The sequence below is a fragment of the Candoia aspera genome, chromosome 1, assembly GCF_035149785.1.
Source record: "Candoia aspera isolate rCanAsp1 chromosome 1, rCanAsp1.hap2, whole genome shotgun sequence".
Lineage (NCBI taxonomy): Eukaryota > Metazoa > Chordata > Lepidosauria > Squamata > Boidae > Candoia > Candoia aspera.
Genome location: NC_086153.1, coordinates 326,502,543 through 326,516,075, shown reverse-complemented (window position 1 = coordinate 326,516,075; position 13,533 = coordinate 326,502,543). Strand labels below are relative to the sequence as shown.

The following is a 13,533-nucleotide window of genomic DNA, read 5'->3' as shown; positions in this document are numbered from 1 at the left end:
GACCCGGAAGTGTCTATGACAACGCCGGCTCCAAGGCTTAGAAACGGAGATGAGCACCGCCCCCTAGAGTCGGATTCGACTGGACTTTACGTCAAGGGAAACCTTTACCTTTACCTTTTACATTAACAGAACCTTGCAAATGTGAAAGTACTGTACATTTCTCCCCCTTCGCCTTTACAGCCCAAGGAGCTAGGGAGGGTCCCTTCTGGGATATTTGCCGCCCCCACATTCCTTTTGCGGGCAAAGCTGCCTCTTGTCTGTTCCCTTAGTTGTGGCTCTTCCCCCTTTCTCCCAAAGTCATTCCCACATACCATTACAGGAATGGCACCTGACTCGTTCTACCAGCTTGATACAAAACCATGGACAGATATTTGTTGGGTATCCTCTATATCCATTGGACGGTAGCATAGTCCAGCTCACATTTTGCCATAATTTCTACTAGGCTCTCATAAAAGAATTTGTCAAATGCTTTGCTGCAGTCAAGGTACACTATGTCCCCTGCATTTTTATGGTCAACTAAATTAAATTGATCATTTTATTTTAAAAAATAAAATGATCAGGTTGATTTAGCATGGCACCTTAGCATCTGGCACTATGCCTATCCTCCATAATTTCTCAGAGATCAAGATGACACCTATGAGTTCCTTCAAGACTTTTGCATGTAATTGGTTTAGTTTTAGATATTTAAATTCATTCATAGTAGCCAGATGCTCCTTAACTATCACTTTACTTACCCTGGTTTGCCATTCCCTCCTTTTGTCAATTGTTCTGCTTAGGTTTGTTTAAACAGTTCTGTTTTTTGGAAGGAGATTAAAGCAAAGTAGAAATTGATGATTTGAGGTTTCTGTCCCCTCCCTGTCACTTGTTAATATCCCACCATCTTCCACAAGCAGTGGGCCCACCCCCTTCTTTTTCCTCAGATTCTCTCAAATGAGACATTTCTCCTAGGAAGATTTTGCAGAACACAATCCCTAATGGAGAGATATTAAGCAGAAGATAAGACCACCAACTTCTGTCACCATGCGACAATCAATTAAAAACCTGCACTGAAAGACAAACTAAAGAAATCTAAAGGTACCCTGAGAATGAGGTAGAAAAACAGAAACCTCTTTTGCAAGGGAATGAAATGGTAGGAAATTAAAATTTCAATGTTTTAATGATTTCAAGGTTTGGAACTAAAAGTGAAAGAAGCCTTTGAAACAGATTCACCTACTTCATAAGTTCAAAACTTACAATGAACTTATTTTAAATTCCATAATTTGACTTCGTTCAGTTTACAGTTTCAGCAGTCACAAGGTTTTGTTTGCCAAAATGTGACTGACCACTGGCAAAATAAAGAATAGTGTTGGGAAAGCTCCTGGGCATGTTTGTCTCTACTGCTCCCTGCTAAACAAGGAACTATGAATGCAGGAATGGGCAAATAACATTTCTGAGAATTTCCAGTGATGATAAGCAGACACCTCTGAGCACACTGAATACATACATTACATAGCAAAATCCTGAGGAAAATGGAGTCTCTGCCTTCGCTAGCCCTCCAAGGGGAAAACCGCACCCCTACCAACACTGGCAGGGCAAGCTACTGTATATAAACAAGGAGCCAACCCCACACTCACTAGCACTGATGATGTTATCTAGTCAGGTAATGAAACATTTGCAAGCAAACAGCCAAGCTCAGAGGACTCCACAGTTCAACCCTGAGCTGTGCAATGATTTGAGAGGAAGATTTTACAAAGTCCCTAACTGCTTTGTTTGTGAACACAAAAACCTTGTCTATTTAGCCGAGAATTATACATTTAGTCTAGTAGAAGGTTCTCTGGCTAATTGCTTATTCCTAGCCTACTTATCCAAGATGATTCCTCCTCCTCCACCTCCTCCTCCTTCCTCTTCTTCTCCTGCCTCTGAGAGAAGTACTATAATATGCTTTCTAAATGCAAAGTATATACCACTGAGATTTAAACTATCCTATACAGGAATATGTGGGAAATGCAAGTATAATTCTTAAACCTTTAATTACACTTTGTCCTTTTTATAAACATCTTTTCAATCTCCTACTTGCTCAGAGAAAGAAAGAGACACTAATTCAAGCTGACCTCTGATAAATATAGAAAGGTTAGTGATAAGCCTTCAGTTATCAACATGGCAACTTGATTTGTTCATTAAATTCAAAGCAGAAAATGAATCCCAGGCAGCAACCTGAAAACCAAACACTTTCCAAAATGGGATCTAATTTAATGTGACACATCATATAACCCAGCAAGAACTTATCTAATAAAGGAGATAATAATAAACATTTCCGTATCATGGCATTATTAGGCAAGGAATGCTGGCTCACAAGGAGCCCTTCAGTTTTAATTAAATGCTCACAGAGAATCAGTTGGCCTATTTGCATCCATTTTCACAACAGCAGCAGCAGCAGCAACAGGAGCAATGTGGCAATGAAAAATTAAACTAAAGCTCAGTCCCCATGACTGAGACAATGTTTGACAGAAAATCTCATCAGGCTGGAACCTTGGGGCAGGAAAAGATTTGGTCCCTTCACAATGTTATGTTAGACTTTTCACCACCAGGATTCATATAAATCACATACGAATCTCTCGCCAGAATCTCATGAAAGTGCTTCAACACAGCTAATTAGGAAGACCTATTAGCCTTCCAGCCCAGCCCTGGATCTGACCTTCAGTTGGAAATAACGCCAAAGGAATATCAGATAAGATCTTCTAGGACCAACAACCTAGATTAGCAACTTGCTTTTGATCATGGCCAACCAAATTAATCTATTTGTTCTATTGTGGTATGTTTTTTTCCCCCTTTTTGCCATTTACATATAATGTTCAATTCTTCATTCCATTTTCCATATCAGTTATTCACTATCTTGATCTTTAATTCAATAATAGACCAATATTCTTTTGGTCTTCTTACAGTCTATCTAACATTCACTGCAAATCATTCAGGTTCTCAGATAACTTGGCTTCATCTGTATTCTTCATTTCTGTCATAAACTGCTCTTATCACATTCAGCAACCAACTTTCACTTCATGAAAGACATTCCATAATTCAAGCCTATTCACTTTATCATACAGTTTCACCAAGTCAGCAAATATACAATAATCTTTTTTTTTCTCACATTCAGACATTGCTCAGTGACCTGCTGAAAAACAAAAAATCTAAGATGCACACTTTGTGCCCAGCATAAAGCCACACCACATAGTTAAGCTATCTACACCTGCAGTCTTACCATTTTTCAACATTCTCTCATCATTTATGACTTAATTTTCTTCATCTTTCTTTAGACACAAATATTAATAACTTTTATGCCAAGTTTAACATATCCCATACAAATCCCTAAAATACTCCTTCCAGCATTCCCTCATTTCAGTTTTATCCCAAATCATTCCATCACCTTTATTTTTAATTCCACTCACTTGCTGAAGTTGCTTGGCTTGAGTCCTTTCACCCACTTCCAAAACAATTTTTTATCATCATCAAAATTGCTTTGCATCTTTTAATGTTAACCATAATCTTTTTCTCTCTTTATATTTTACATTATATTTTCTTTCTTTCTTTTCTTTCTTTCTTTGCAATGATCATTCTCTTATGTGCATTTGTTTCTCTCCCACAGCCTCTTTGACTCCGTCGTTCCACCAAGCTTCCTGTTCCCTATTTCCCATTAGCATAACTCTGTGGCCATAATAACAATCTGTGTCATGGTTCCTGTTCCAATGTTACTGAAACATCGCAACGAGTTCCCATGCCATGCTGGTGCTGACAGGTGTTGTTGTCCAGGAGGGGGCTGCTACTGTGCACTTGTACCAGGCAGTGAGCTGGATGATGCGAGTGTGAAGGAATGTGTGTTTGGGCTAACTTGACTGGTCAAGGACATTACCTGAAGACTGCCAGCAACAGTTACGAACACCTGCAAAGGAATGGAATTGTACTGGCACGAGGGGCAGGGGTTTGGGATTGCTTGTAGGTTAATTGGGAGAAATCCCGCGCTTTTGGTATTCTCAGCTTTGCCTGTGATCCTGCATACTATTCATCATTAAATTATATTTCCATAGAAGTCCTGTGTGAGTCTGATTGTTGTTCTGGATAGGCAGTCATTACAATCTGTGGCATTAACAACAAAGGTTATTAGTAAAGTAATAAATACCATGACTGATCTATCCTCATTAATTGATTAAACTGTTTTTCAATATACTGTTCTCTCAATGCTCTGTTTCAAGGCAGTCAATGAAAATAGTATGGGCATTCGGAAGGGAGAGGTATGTGTATGGGAGGAAGGGGGGACGATGAAATAGGCATCATGATACCACAATGCAAAATCCACTCCTTTTGTACTTGTACTGCACTGCATGCAGTTAGGTAAGGGGTGGAGCTTGTGTAATGACATGATGCACATTTAATTATTTTAATGAAATCATGGCTTGCAGCAGATGTTTTTAGAGAACCGAGGTCACCAAACAAAGCTGCTGTTAGGTTCAACTGAATTGCTATATGAGAAGTTGCTTTAAGCCCTTCAGAACAGCATCCTGTTTCTGCATACTGAGCTCCTGATACCTTTCCATTAAATTTTTCTTTTCTCTTTCCTTCCCTACTATGTTCAGTTTTCTCTTGGAAGCCTTTATATGTGTCTATTTTAAATAAGCATTAGTTTAACAGTTCATGAACCCAAGCCTGGAATGTTTTGAAGCATACAACCAAACTTCCCTCAGGACATATGTCTCTTGGAGAACTTAAATACCATCTTTATTTTTAAATACTTTGAAGTATTTAGATACTTAGTTTATTTATGGTTCAAGACCAATCATAAAAATATATCAAAAATTAAAAGAAAACAAAAGCTACACTTGAAATAGTTAATAGTGTAAGGAAAATACCACATGATTTCTCTTTGGATAGAAATTTTGTAACTTTCTCAGAGGCATCTGGAAACTCATCACCTAAAGGATCAGCAATAACCTCTTGATCATAAGAATAGTCAAATTTCCTGACAATTAGTGTTATAAGATCCATTCGCCACTGAGTGTACAATGAGCACTTTAGCAGTAAAGTGAGGTGAAAAGTGTTTTTCTCTTTTTTTTACTAAAACATTATTATACTGCTAGGTTAAAAGAGCCAAAAATTGTATCGAAAGATCTCAAAAATTGCTTTACCAAGGCACAGCATCAATATAGTCAGATCGCTGATGCGTGCCTATATCAAAGCTGGTAAAGTAATTTATTAAAGAGATCTAGCTAAACAATTTGCAGGTAGGAAGAAACTGAGCTGTCCATTACATGCAGTGGAATGGACAGCTCAGCTTATGGTCTCCTTTTATAGTCTTGTCTAATATTCAGTAGTTTAGGTCTCATGTCTGATGGATGTCCATGAGCACAGCCTAAAAGTAATGCCATTTTCTCCCCCATATCATAGAATATTCTGGTCTCAAAGAGCTTTATTGATATATATTTTCCTGAGATACTTAACATGAAGATCTCTGGATATCTACATAGGATCTTCTGCAGCAACCTTTCTTTCATTTTCCAGAGGTCTGCCTAAGTAAAGCAAGAAATGTATGTATGGCTCTAACACCCCTCATTTTATAATTTTTCCTGGCTCTGAGTTGCATTGATACTGTGTAGAAATACTAGGGTGTGGATAAAGGGTGCAGGTTGCTTTCTATCTCATTAGATGTTCCCTTTTTCTTCCCAGAATCCTTTTTCTTTTACTGGCTTATGATCAAATGCTTCTTCTTGGAAATTTTCCATATTTGATTCACCAGTATTCTCGTTCACATTGGCAGCAGTAGGAATCTAGAGGGCAGGATTCTGGGTCAAAGGCTATGTATTTTGTTGTTGACTGTGCTGTGGTATTTATGACAGTACATTGTTTTCTCATTACTACCTATCCTATACAATTATTTTGCAAAATAAGGCTGAAAGCAGTTTTCCTTATGTTGGGATATTCACAGGTAACTAAATCCTATCACATTACCTTCATTTGTTTGGGATATTGCTCTATAGGTCAAGCTAGTTAATCCAGCATGGGAAAAAATGAATACAGAATAGCATGACATTTCTATGAATTTACTGTAGATGGTGGGAAGTGCAATATAACAGTGTGAAAGAGAGCCGAATTCCTTCCTGCCCTAAGATTCCAGCCTACTTATTTCTCTGCAAGGTTTTGCCAGTGATTTTGAGCAATATAAAGCTGTCAAGTATAATAAAGGACAAAAGTGATGGGGCTTTCCAAGTCATTAGTTGAGAATTATCTATGAAAGTTGCAAGTTGTTCTGTGCCTGGGTGCTGATTGTACACTCAGCATCTCATTTGTTTCCTTTCATAGATTCTTATGACTTGATCCCAGGAGCTGAGTTAACTGGCAAAGTAGGTAGAGTCAAGCACCATGTTCTCTGCCTTGACAGCTTGTACTCTGATGATCTCTAAGTCTAGCGTGTGATGTTGCATGTAGGGTCAGCTGATGATGAATAATGGTGGTCCAGGAAGCCATTCCTTACCACCCATGAAAAAAAATGAAAGCAGGGGCAGCATCTCAGATTACCTGACACAATTCATACCTGCTTCCTTTCTTTTAAAGTTCTGTCTGCATCTGAAGAGGGGCTGCTGTGAGCTTTCTTGCTTGACTTCCTAACCTAGGATGGTCACTTTCTTGGATCCCACCTCTGCAGAGGGGCAGAACAGGGAAGGCAAGCAGAAACAGTAGGGGAGGAAATGGGCAAAGCTGCACCCATTTCCTCTCTCACTTCAGCAAAAGTAGTTTAAACATTTCTGCTACACATTCTGTTGAGGGCAAATCTGGGATTTCTGGGAGATGGATATTAGCAGTTGTTTCCCCAGGAGGAGGAAAAAAAAAAGAAGTGAGATTGGATGCAGGTTGTGGTTCTTTTCATGGTATACATGGGACCTTTCTTTAATTTTAATTAAAGCCAACAATGCTTATATTCAGTTGCCATTATATAGTATGTAGAGGAAGACGTTTCTAATCTGTGTAACTCAAGACTATGTTGCAAGCACAGACCCTTTTTTAAAAAAAAACCATGAAAACACAGGCATATTGTTGAGCATAGTTGCTCTATGGTGCTCGTTTTTGAGGTACTTTTCCTAAGATGGGAAAAATTGCAAGCATTTACCCCAATATAATGTGTTTTTCACCCTATATTTGTATTTTCAGAATACACACTCTTCCCATCACATTCTGTTCTGTATAGATGTCCTGTTCATCACAAAAGAAATCACACAATTCAGAAAAGAGAAAACATTGGAGGTTAGATACATTTTAGATATTATTCAGTGGCCAGATTGCAGAGATTTTTAAAGACAAAAAAACAATCCTTCTCAGTACCACCCACTAATGAACTTATAATGAATATAGTTATTTTGTAATGGACATCATCTATTCTTGCCAGTCTGAAAAGGAAAAATGCAGGATTACTTTAAAGGTAAAATAGGACCGGGGGAAGAAAAATAAATAATAAAAATATGACTGTACCTTGATTCCTACCTGCGTAAAGAAGGGCTCATAAATTTCAACACCTTTGTCGGATCCTTGTAGTAGAACCTCCTGCCCTCGCCTCCAACTGTACCGAACAGGTGGGTTGGAATTGGCTACACACCTGAGAAACACAGTTCTCTCGTAATAAAACTGTTCTTTTGCTTCCCCTATACTCTGGTGGACCGTCACAATTGGATCGTCCAGATCTGGGAACACAAAGAAAGAAGAAAGCAAAAGATTAAAACAGGATGAAAAGAGCTTGAGCGTGTTTTTGAAGAAAAAATAGTAACGAGGGAAGAATGAAACTGACTGCTTTGTTCATTCACGCAGGGAAGTGTGAATGCTTAGACATGAAAAGTCTGGCTTTGAATCCCTGAATTTCAAAGCATGGTGATTGCAGTTGTACTGCTGAGGAAGAGATGGTCTTCTCCATTCTGAGGATTAGCCTGCTTAATGAATTTGGCATGAGAAGATGGCTGAGTATATTATTTTTGCTTTTTTTTTTTTTGCTTTGTTAAAAACTTATCAATATTCATGAATTTCTTTATAAATGGAATCATGATGAAGACCCAATGTGAGATTCAGCCAACCTTATATACTTCTTCAATTTCTTAAGGAAAACAAAAGTTATTTTGCTGGAAGTCCTCCTTCAAATGCCAAGGAAAGACTGACATTCAACTGATCTGTTACTCCAGCTTTCTAGTGAAGTCTTGTCTGATTTGGTTGCCTAGCTTTTGGACAACAAATTCCATAATTCACAATAAATATGGCTCTCCCCCCAGCAATTATAGGAATTGCCTTTTCACTTATCTTGAGGGTGCCAGTTCAGGGGAGGGCTTCAATGCTATCTTTCAATTTGGGTCATATGAAAATATTAACTTCCCAAATTCAGTATAACAATATATTTGTATATGTTACTTATTTTTTATTTAAACATCTTATCCAACATGATTAAAAAATAATCATATTTTTAAATGTGTCTTTTAAATTTTAAATTGGTTTTCCCCAGCTATTAGGTCCTTTAATATTTGCCTTTTTAACACATTATCTATAATGTAGGACACATAACTACCCAATATGGGTAAAGGTCACTGAGGTCAATGGACAGATCATTCATTTGATTTGTGTGTGTATGACACAAATTCATTGATTTTAGGGAGTCACAGCATTGCAGTTTAAGAAGCCTGTCTTAAGCCCATAAAATTCACTGGAAGCATTTCAGTTTTTGATATGCTTGGTGGATGATTTGTAACTTCCCAGACTTCAGTTCTTTGTCCACAGGATACATTTCATAACAGATTCATGTGCAAAGCATATCCATTCATAAGAGAAAAAGGCTTCTGCAGAGACAAGGTGCCAAGGAGATAAAGAAAGAACTTTGACAAAGCCAAATCATGACACAAAACTAGTATTCAAAGGGATCTAGAATGAAGTACAACTAATTTTACAGTGGAATCCCTTGATCAAGGGATTCTAGCCAATCAACAATATTAATCAGGCAGCTAATTCAGGCTAACCTTACCCTCACCTCATGCTATTATTATTTTTCCAACTGCTATCTTCGATGTTCTAGGGTTCCTGAAAGTCAATGAGTTTATGGGATATTTTTTTTAGAATTCCTAGTATAGCCTCTAGCCCTGATATTCTGTGATGGACTCCTATTCAAGTATTAACTGGACCTGACCTGCTGAGTCCAGATAAGGCCACCCAAGGTGCCACCATTCACCTTGATGAAACCTAAGTAAAAAAAAAAAAAAGAGAGAGAGAGAGAGAGAGAGAGAGAGAGAGAGAGAGAAGAAATACTGGCATGATATCTCTTCTTAATGTATATGGGGAGGTGTATGCATCTATACATATCTTTTGATAGCGGAATCCCACTGAGATGGCTTTTTTGCAGTATTTTATCAATGTGTGTATGCCAACAGTGTACACTAAATAATGCAGTAGAATGAATACGAGCAGGTTTCTAACTGAATTTTAGAAAGAAATCCTCCTAATTCAGCTAGAACAGAGGAGTGAATTCTTCCTCTCAAACCTAAATCAGACTCTCCCAACCTGGTACCTGTTAGATATGTTGAAAATCCCATCATAACTAAACAGCATGACTCACCATGCTGGCTGGAGGTTCAATGTGATGTAGACCAACACATGAGGCTGGCATTAGTTATGCTGGTCTATGACTCCAATAAACTTTAACTAACTAACTAAACTAACCGGCTCTAGTTGTGGAAGACGAGTCTAAAAGCTAGAGGTGCTGTTAAGTGATGACAAAGGGCAGCAGGAACAACAGGAGAGAGAAACGCCAACTCTCTGAATAATTACAGATCATCAGGGGAAAAACAAAACAAAACAATTATTGGTTTCTAGCTCCTTGGTCCTTGGAGAATCAATTAGCACCACACAAAAAGGGTTGAAACACAGAGATTAAAATGTGTTTCCTTTTGGTTCTGCTTTGTTTTCCTTTCTAGCAGAAGAGACATTTTCACAGAATACCAATATTCTTAGCCCATCTTCTCCCACCCTCCCTGGACCCATCATAATCTACTAGTTTCTGCTCTGGAACAATGCCTGAGGTTTGTGTTGGGCTCCAGAGGGAGGCCTCTATTACAAGGCCAGCCAAGCCTCCCCTGTGAAATACATGGATTAAGTTTCCCCAACAATCAGTCCTCTTGCTGCCACTTGCTGCCCTGGCTGTCCATCCAACTGTGGCGGAAGATTCTGTCCCTTGAGCTTGGAAGAAAACTTTGCCATAGTTAACTTACTAAAAACACCATCACTTCTGCTAACTTTCTGCAGATTTTGATTGCCAGCTTCCCTTTGACATGAGGCTAATCCTGAGGGGCCTGGAGGAAAAGGAGAATAATGCAGTGCTGAAATCTGGCCTCTAGCTTCCTGGAAGTTTTCTTCCCCTGCAAAGAGGCTCACAATATTTCTGCCTTAATTTCAGGGGCTTGAGAATATCATTAGGATTGATTTTAGAGATGCCTTGTTAAGCTTACCTTCAAGCTGAAAGGGAATGGAAGGCATGGGCAGCAAAATGATGAAGGCAGCAGCACAGTGTCCTTTCACAAGCTCTGCTCCTTTGGAGCTTGTGTGCGGTATCACAATGCATGCACAAAAGTGATGGGACTGCCACTTCCATGATGGTAGAATGTGCTTTCATCAGTCTGCCCCCATTCACCTGCCCTGAGACCCCTCCGGATGCAGAAAAGTACTGGTATTTTCTGCAGACATCTGTCCATCATAATGCACCCCTTTTTCCCCAGGCTACCCTCACTTTCTCTTCTGGATCAACGCCAGAGGAGAAGTTGCTTCACGATTCTTGGATTTAAATGAATCACGGGCAAGTCAGGGAAGATGCTAACGTTGGGAAGATGGTTGTACAAAGAAAGGAGTACAGTGCAAGACCGTGCATTGACAAGGATGCATCCCAAACCCTAAGCCATCCTATAACTAAAGTAAGTGTCAGAACCCCAGAGAGATTTCTTCTTCCCATGCAGGAAAAATAAAATGGAAGGTTCTTCTTCCCCATTGACATAATGAAGAATGGTTGAAAAAAAGGCAGAATGCGGTGAATTTTTTTTAATGTATAAATCATCCATGTTATGCAAAGATTAGGATAAAGCAGACTTAGTTCTGGCTGCCGTGAGGATTCAGCTGAGTTGAACACAAAGCCAAAGAAAAGAGCAGAAGCTGCTAGAGGTACTTGACAGGTACTGTAGATGGTCCATGGAAAGTGTTCTGACGGGCAACGACGTTTGCCAATCCCAGTGCACAACACTACATTTGTCACTGCTTTCCTACTTCCAGAAATGGCTCTTCTGAGGAATTCAACTGCTCCCTGAGATAAAGGCAGAAGCAAATGCTTTGGGGGAATGGGCTAAACGAGAGAAACCATCGTGGCTAAAACACAGGAAGCTGCCTGTGAAGAATCCCAGAAGAACCTCCTCCTCCTCCTCCCCCCCCCCTTCCCCTCTTCTCAAATGTAGGGGCTGTAGGCCCATAGTTCAGCAATGGTATCCAATTTATGTATACAGAATGCCCTACCTCTCCTATTAAAGGACTAATTGGGCTGGATATATAAGGATTTGTAGCCAGACACATTAGCTGGCTAGAGTTTGAACAAAACAACACATGACCCAATTCAAATTCATTCTAAATGCACCCTGTTCACAGTGGAGATGATAATGCATCCTGGAACTTCAGAAATGGATTGAGTCCTTTTAACTGAGGGGATCAGATTTAGCTCTAACAAAGGAAGTTTTGCATAGAGTTAAACTCCCTGGAGTTCTTGCTGCTCTCTGAGTTTGGTTGTTTGCTTGAAGACATTTCATTACCCAAGTACGTGACATCATCAGTGTGAGTTGATGTTACCTACAGGTAGTCCTCGAGTTACGACGGCAATTGGGACTGGGATTGCAATCGCTAAGCGATGCAGTTGTAAAGTGTGATGGAATGTGACTGTATTGCTTAGCAACGGCAATCCAGGCAGTCCTGGTTGTCATTGTAACTCCAAGACACGTGGGTCATTAAGTGGGAAGCAGAGGGAGTCCCAGGTAAGGAGCGTGGGGGTGCTGCAGGGGGGTGGGGAAGACCCTGGGAGTCTCAGCGCAGGATGTGCAAGAATTGGGGAGAGTTGGAGGAGGGGGTGTTGTAGTAGGGTGTGAGCTCAGGGAGGCTGAGGAAAGAGGGTACGGGGTGCATGCAAGTGCAGGGAGGCTGAGGAGAGACAGCATGGGGTGCATGCAAGCACTGGGAGGCTCGGGAAAGAGGATGCAGCTGGTGCATGCATGTGTGCGAGCCCAGGGAGGCCAGGAAAGGAGGGTGTGGTACATGCAAGCAGGTGAAGGGGGAAGGAGGGTGCAGTGTGAGCAAAGAAAGGCCAAGGGGTGGGAGACTTATCGGAGCAAGTTGCGACCTACCCTGCCAGCTTCCCCATTGACTTTGCTTGTGGGAAACTGTCAGGAAAGGTTGCAAAGGCTGATCTCATGGTCTCGGGATGCTGCATCCAGTTGCAAGTGCGAGCTGGTTGCCAAGTGCCCAAATTTTGTTCATGTTGGCCACAGGGATGCAGCAGTGACTGGAACGTTGAGGACTTGTCATAAGTCACTTTGTTCAGCACCATCATAACTTCAAACAGTTGCTGAACAAATGGTCATAACTCAAGGACTACTGGTAGTTGGATATTGAAACGTCCACAAGTAAACAACCAAGCTCAGAGAGCACCAAGAACTCCACAGTTCACTCCTGAGCTACAGATATTTTCTTCTGTTTCAACTAACTCCATTGGTCAATTGTATGGGTTAACTACCCCTTATTCCTCCTGAGAGCAAATCAGAGTCCCAGGGAGGTCCTGTGAAAATGAAACTTCTCCAGGCACTTTCTATGGTGATTTAGGTTTTCATATCCTCCATAGTTACAAGGCATAAGAAATGAGTAAGTCTTCTTCCTTTGAATCTCTTCACAGTGGTGCCAGTCCTGATTATGTCACTGTGGATTCTTTTCTTTTTTCTTTTGTTCCAGTTTCAGAAAAAAGAAAAGGAAATGGAAACAGAACATCAAGTGACACCTCTCAGTCCCTTTTGCAGCATCTGGGAAGTAAAAATGGCTGTTAGACCATAATCCTAGCTATCTTCAATTATGCGCTACAAACATATCATGGTAAATCTGCTGACAAAAAAGGGGACAACTGGGTCATTTGTATCATGGGAATAGGGCCTGAATTTCTGAAGGCTTTAGGAAGGTCCTACACTGGCCAACTGCTAGAGTCTTTGGGAAGACCACAAGCAGAGACATTGGATCCAGGAATGTTCAGATCAGTTTAAATTTATTCTATACATGTGTGCTGACATATTATTTATTTATTTATTTATTTATTAAATTTGTCCCCACCCATCTCCTCCCATCGGGGGATTCTGGGCAGTTTACAATAAACAAACATAATTTGACAGGAGATAATAAATTATTATTATCTCCTGTCAAATTATGACAGTAGATTTTTACCCAGCTACCCACCCCAATTTCCATGGATTTCCAATTCAT

At 40.1% G+C, this 13,533-nt stretch overlaps 1 protein-coding gene across 1 annotated transcript in view; it reads right to left on the bottom strand.

The window, feature by feature from the left end:
- The window catches only part of MDGA2 (MAM domain containing glycosylphosphatidylinositol anchor 2), a 500,250-nt gene that overhangs the window by 229,007 nt on the left and 257,710 nt on the right, over nt 1–13,533 (bottom strand). The window contains exon 4 of the mRNA XM_063290587.1: nt 7,501–7,697. Within this exon, the coding sequence (XP_063146657.1) occupies nt 7,501–7,697 (197 nt within the window). The remainder of the gene's footprint in view (nt 1–7,500; nt 7,698–13,533) is intronic.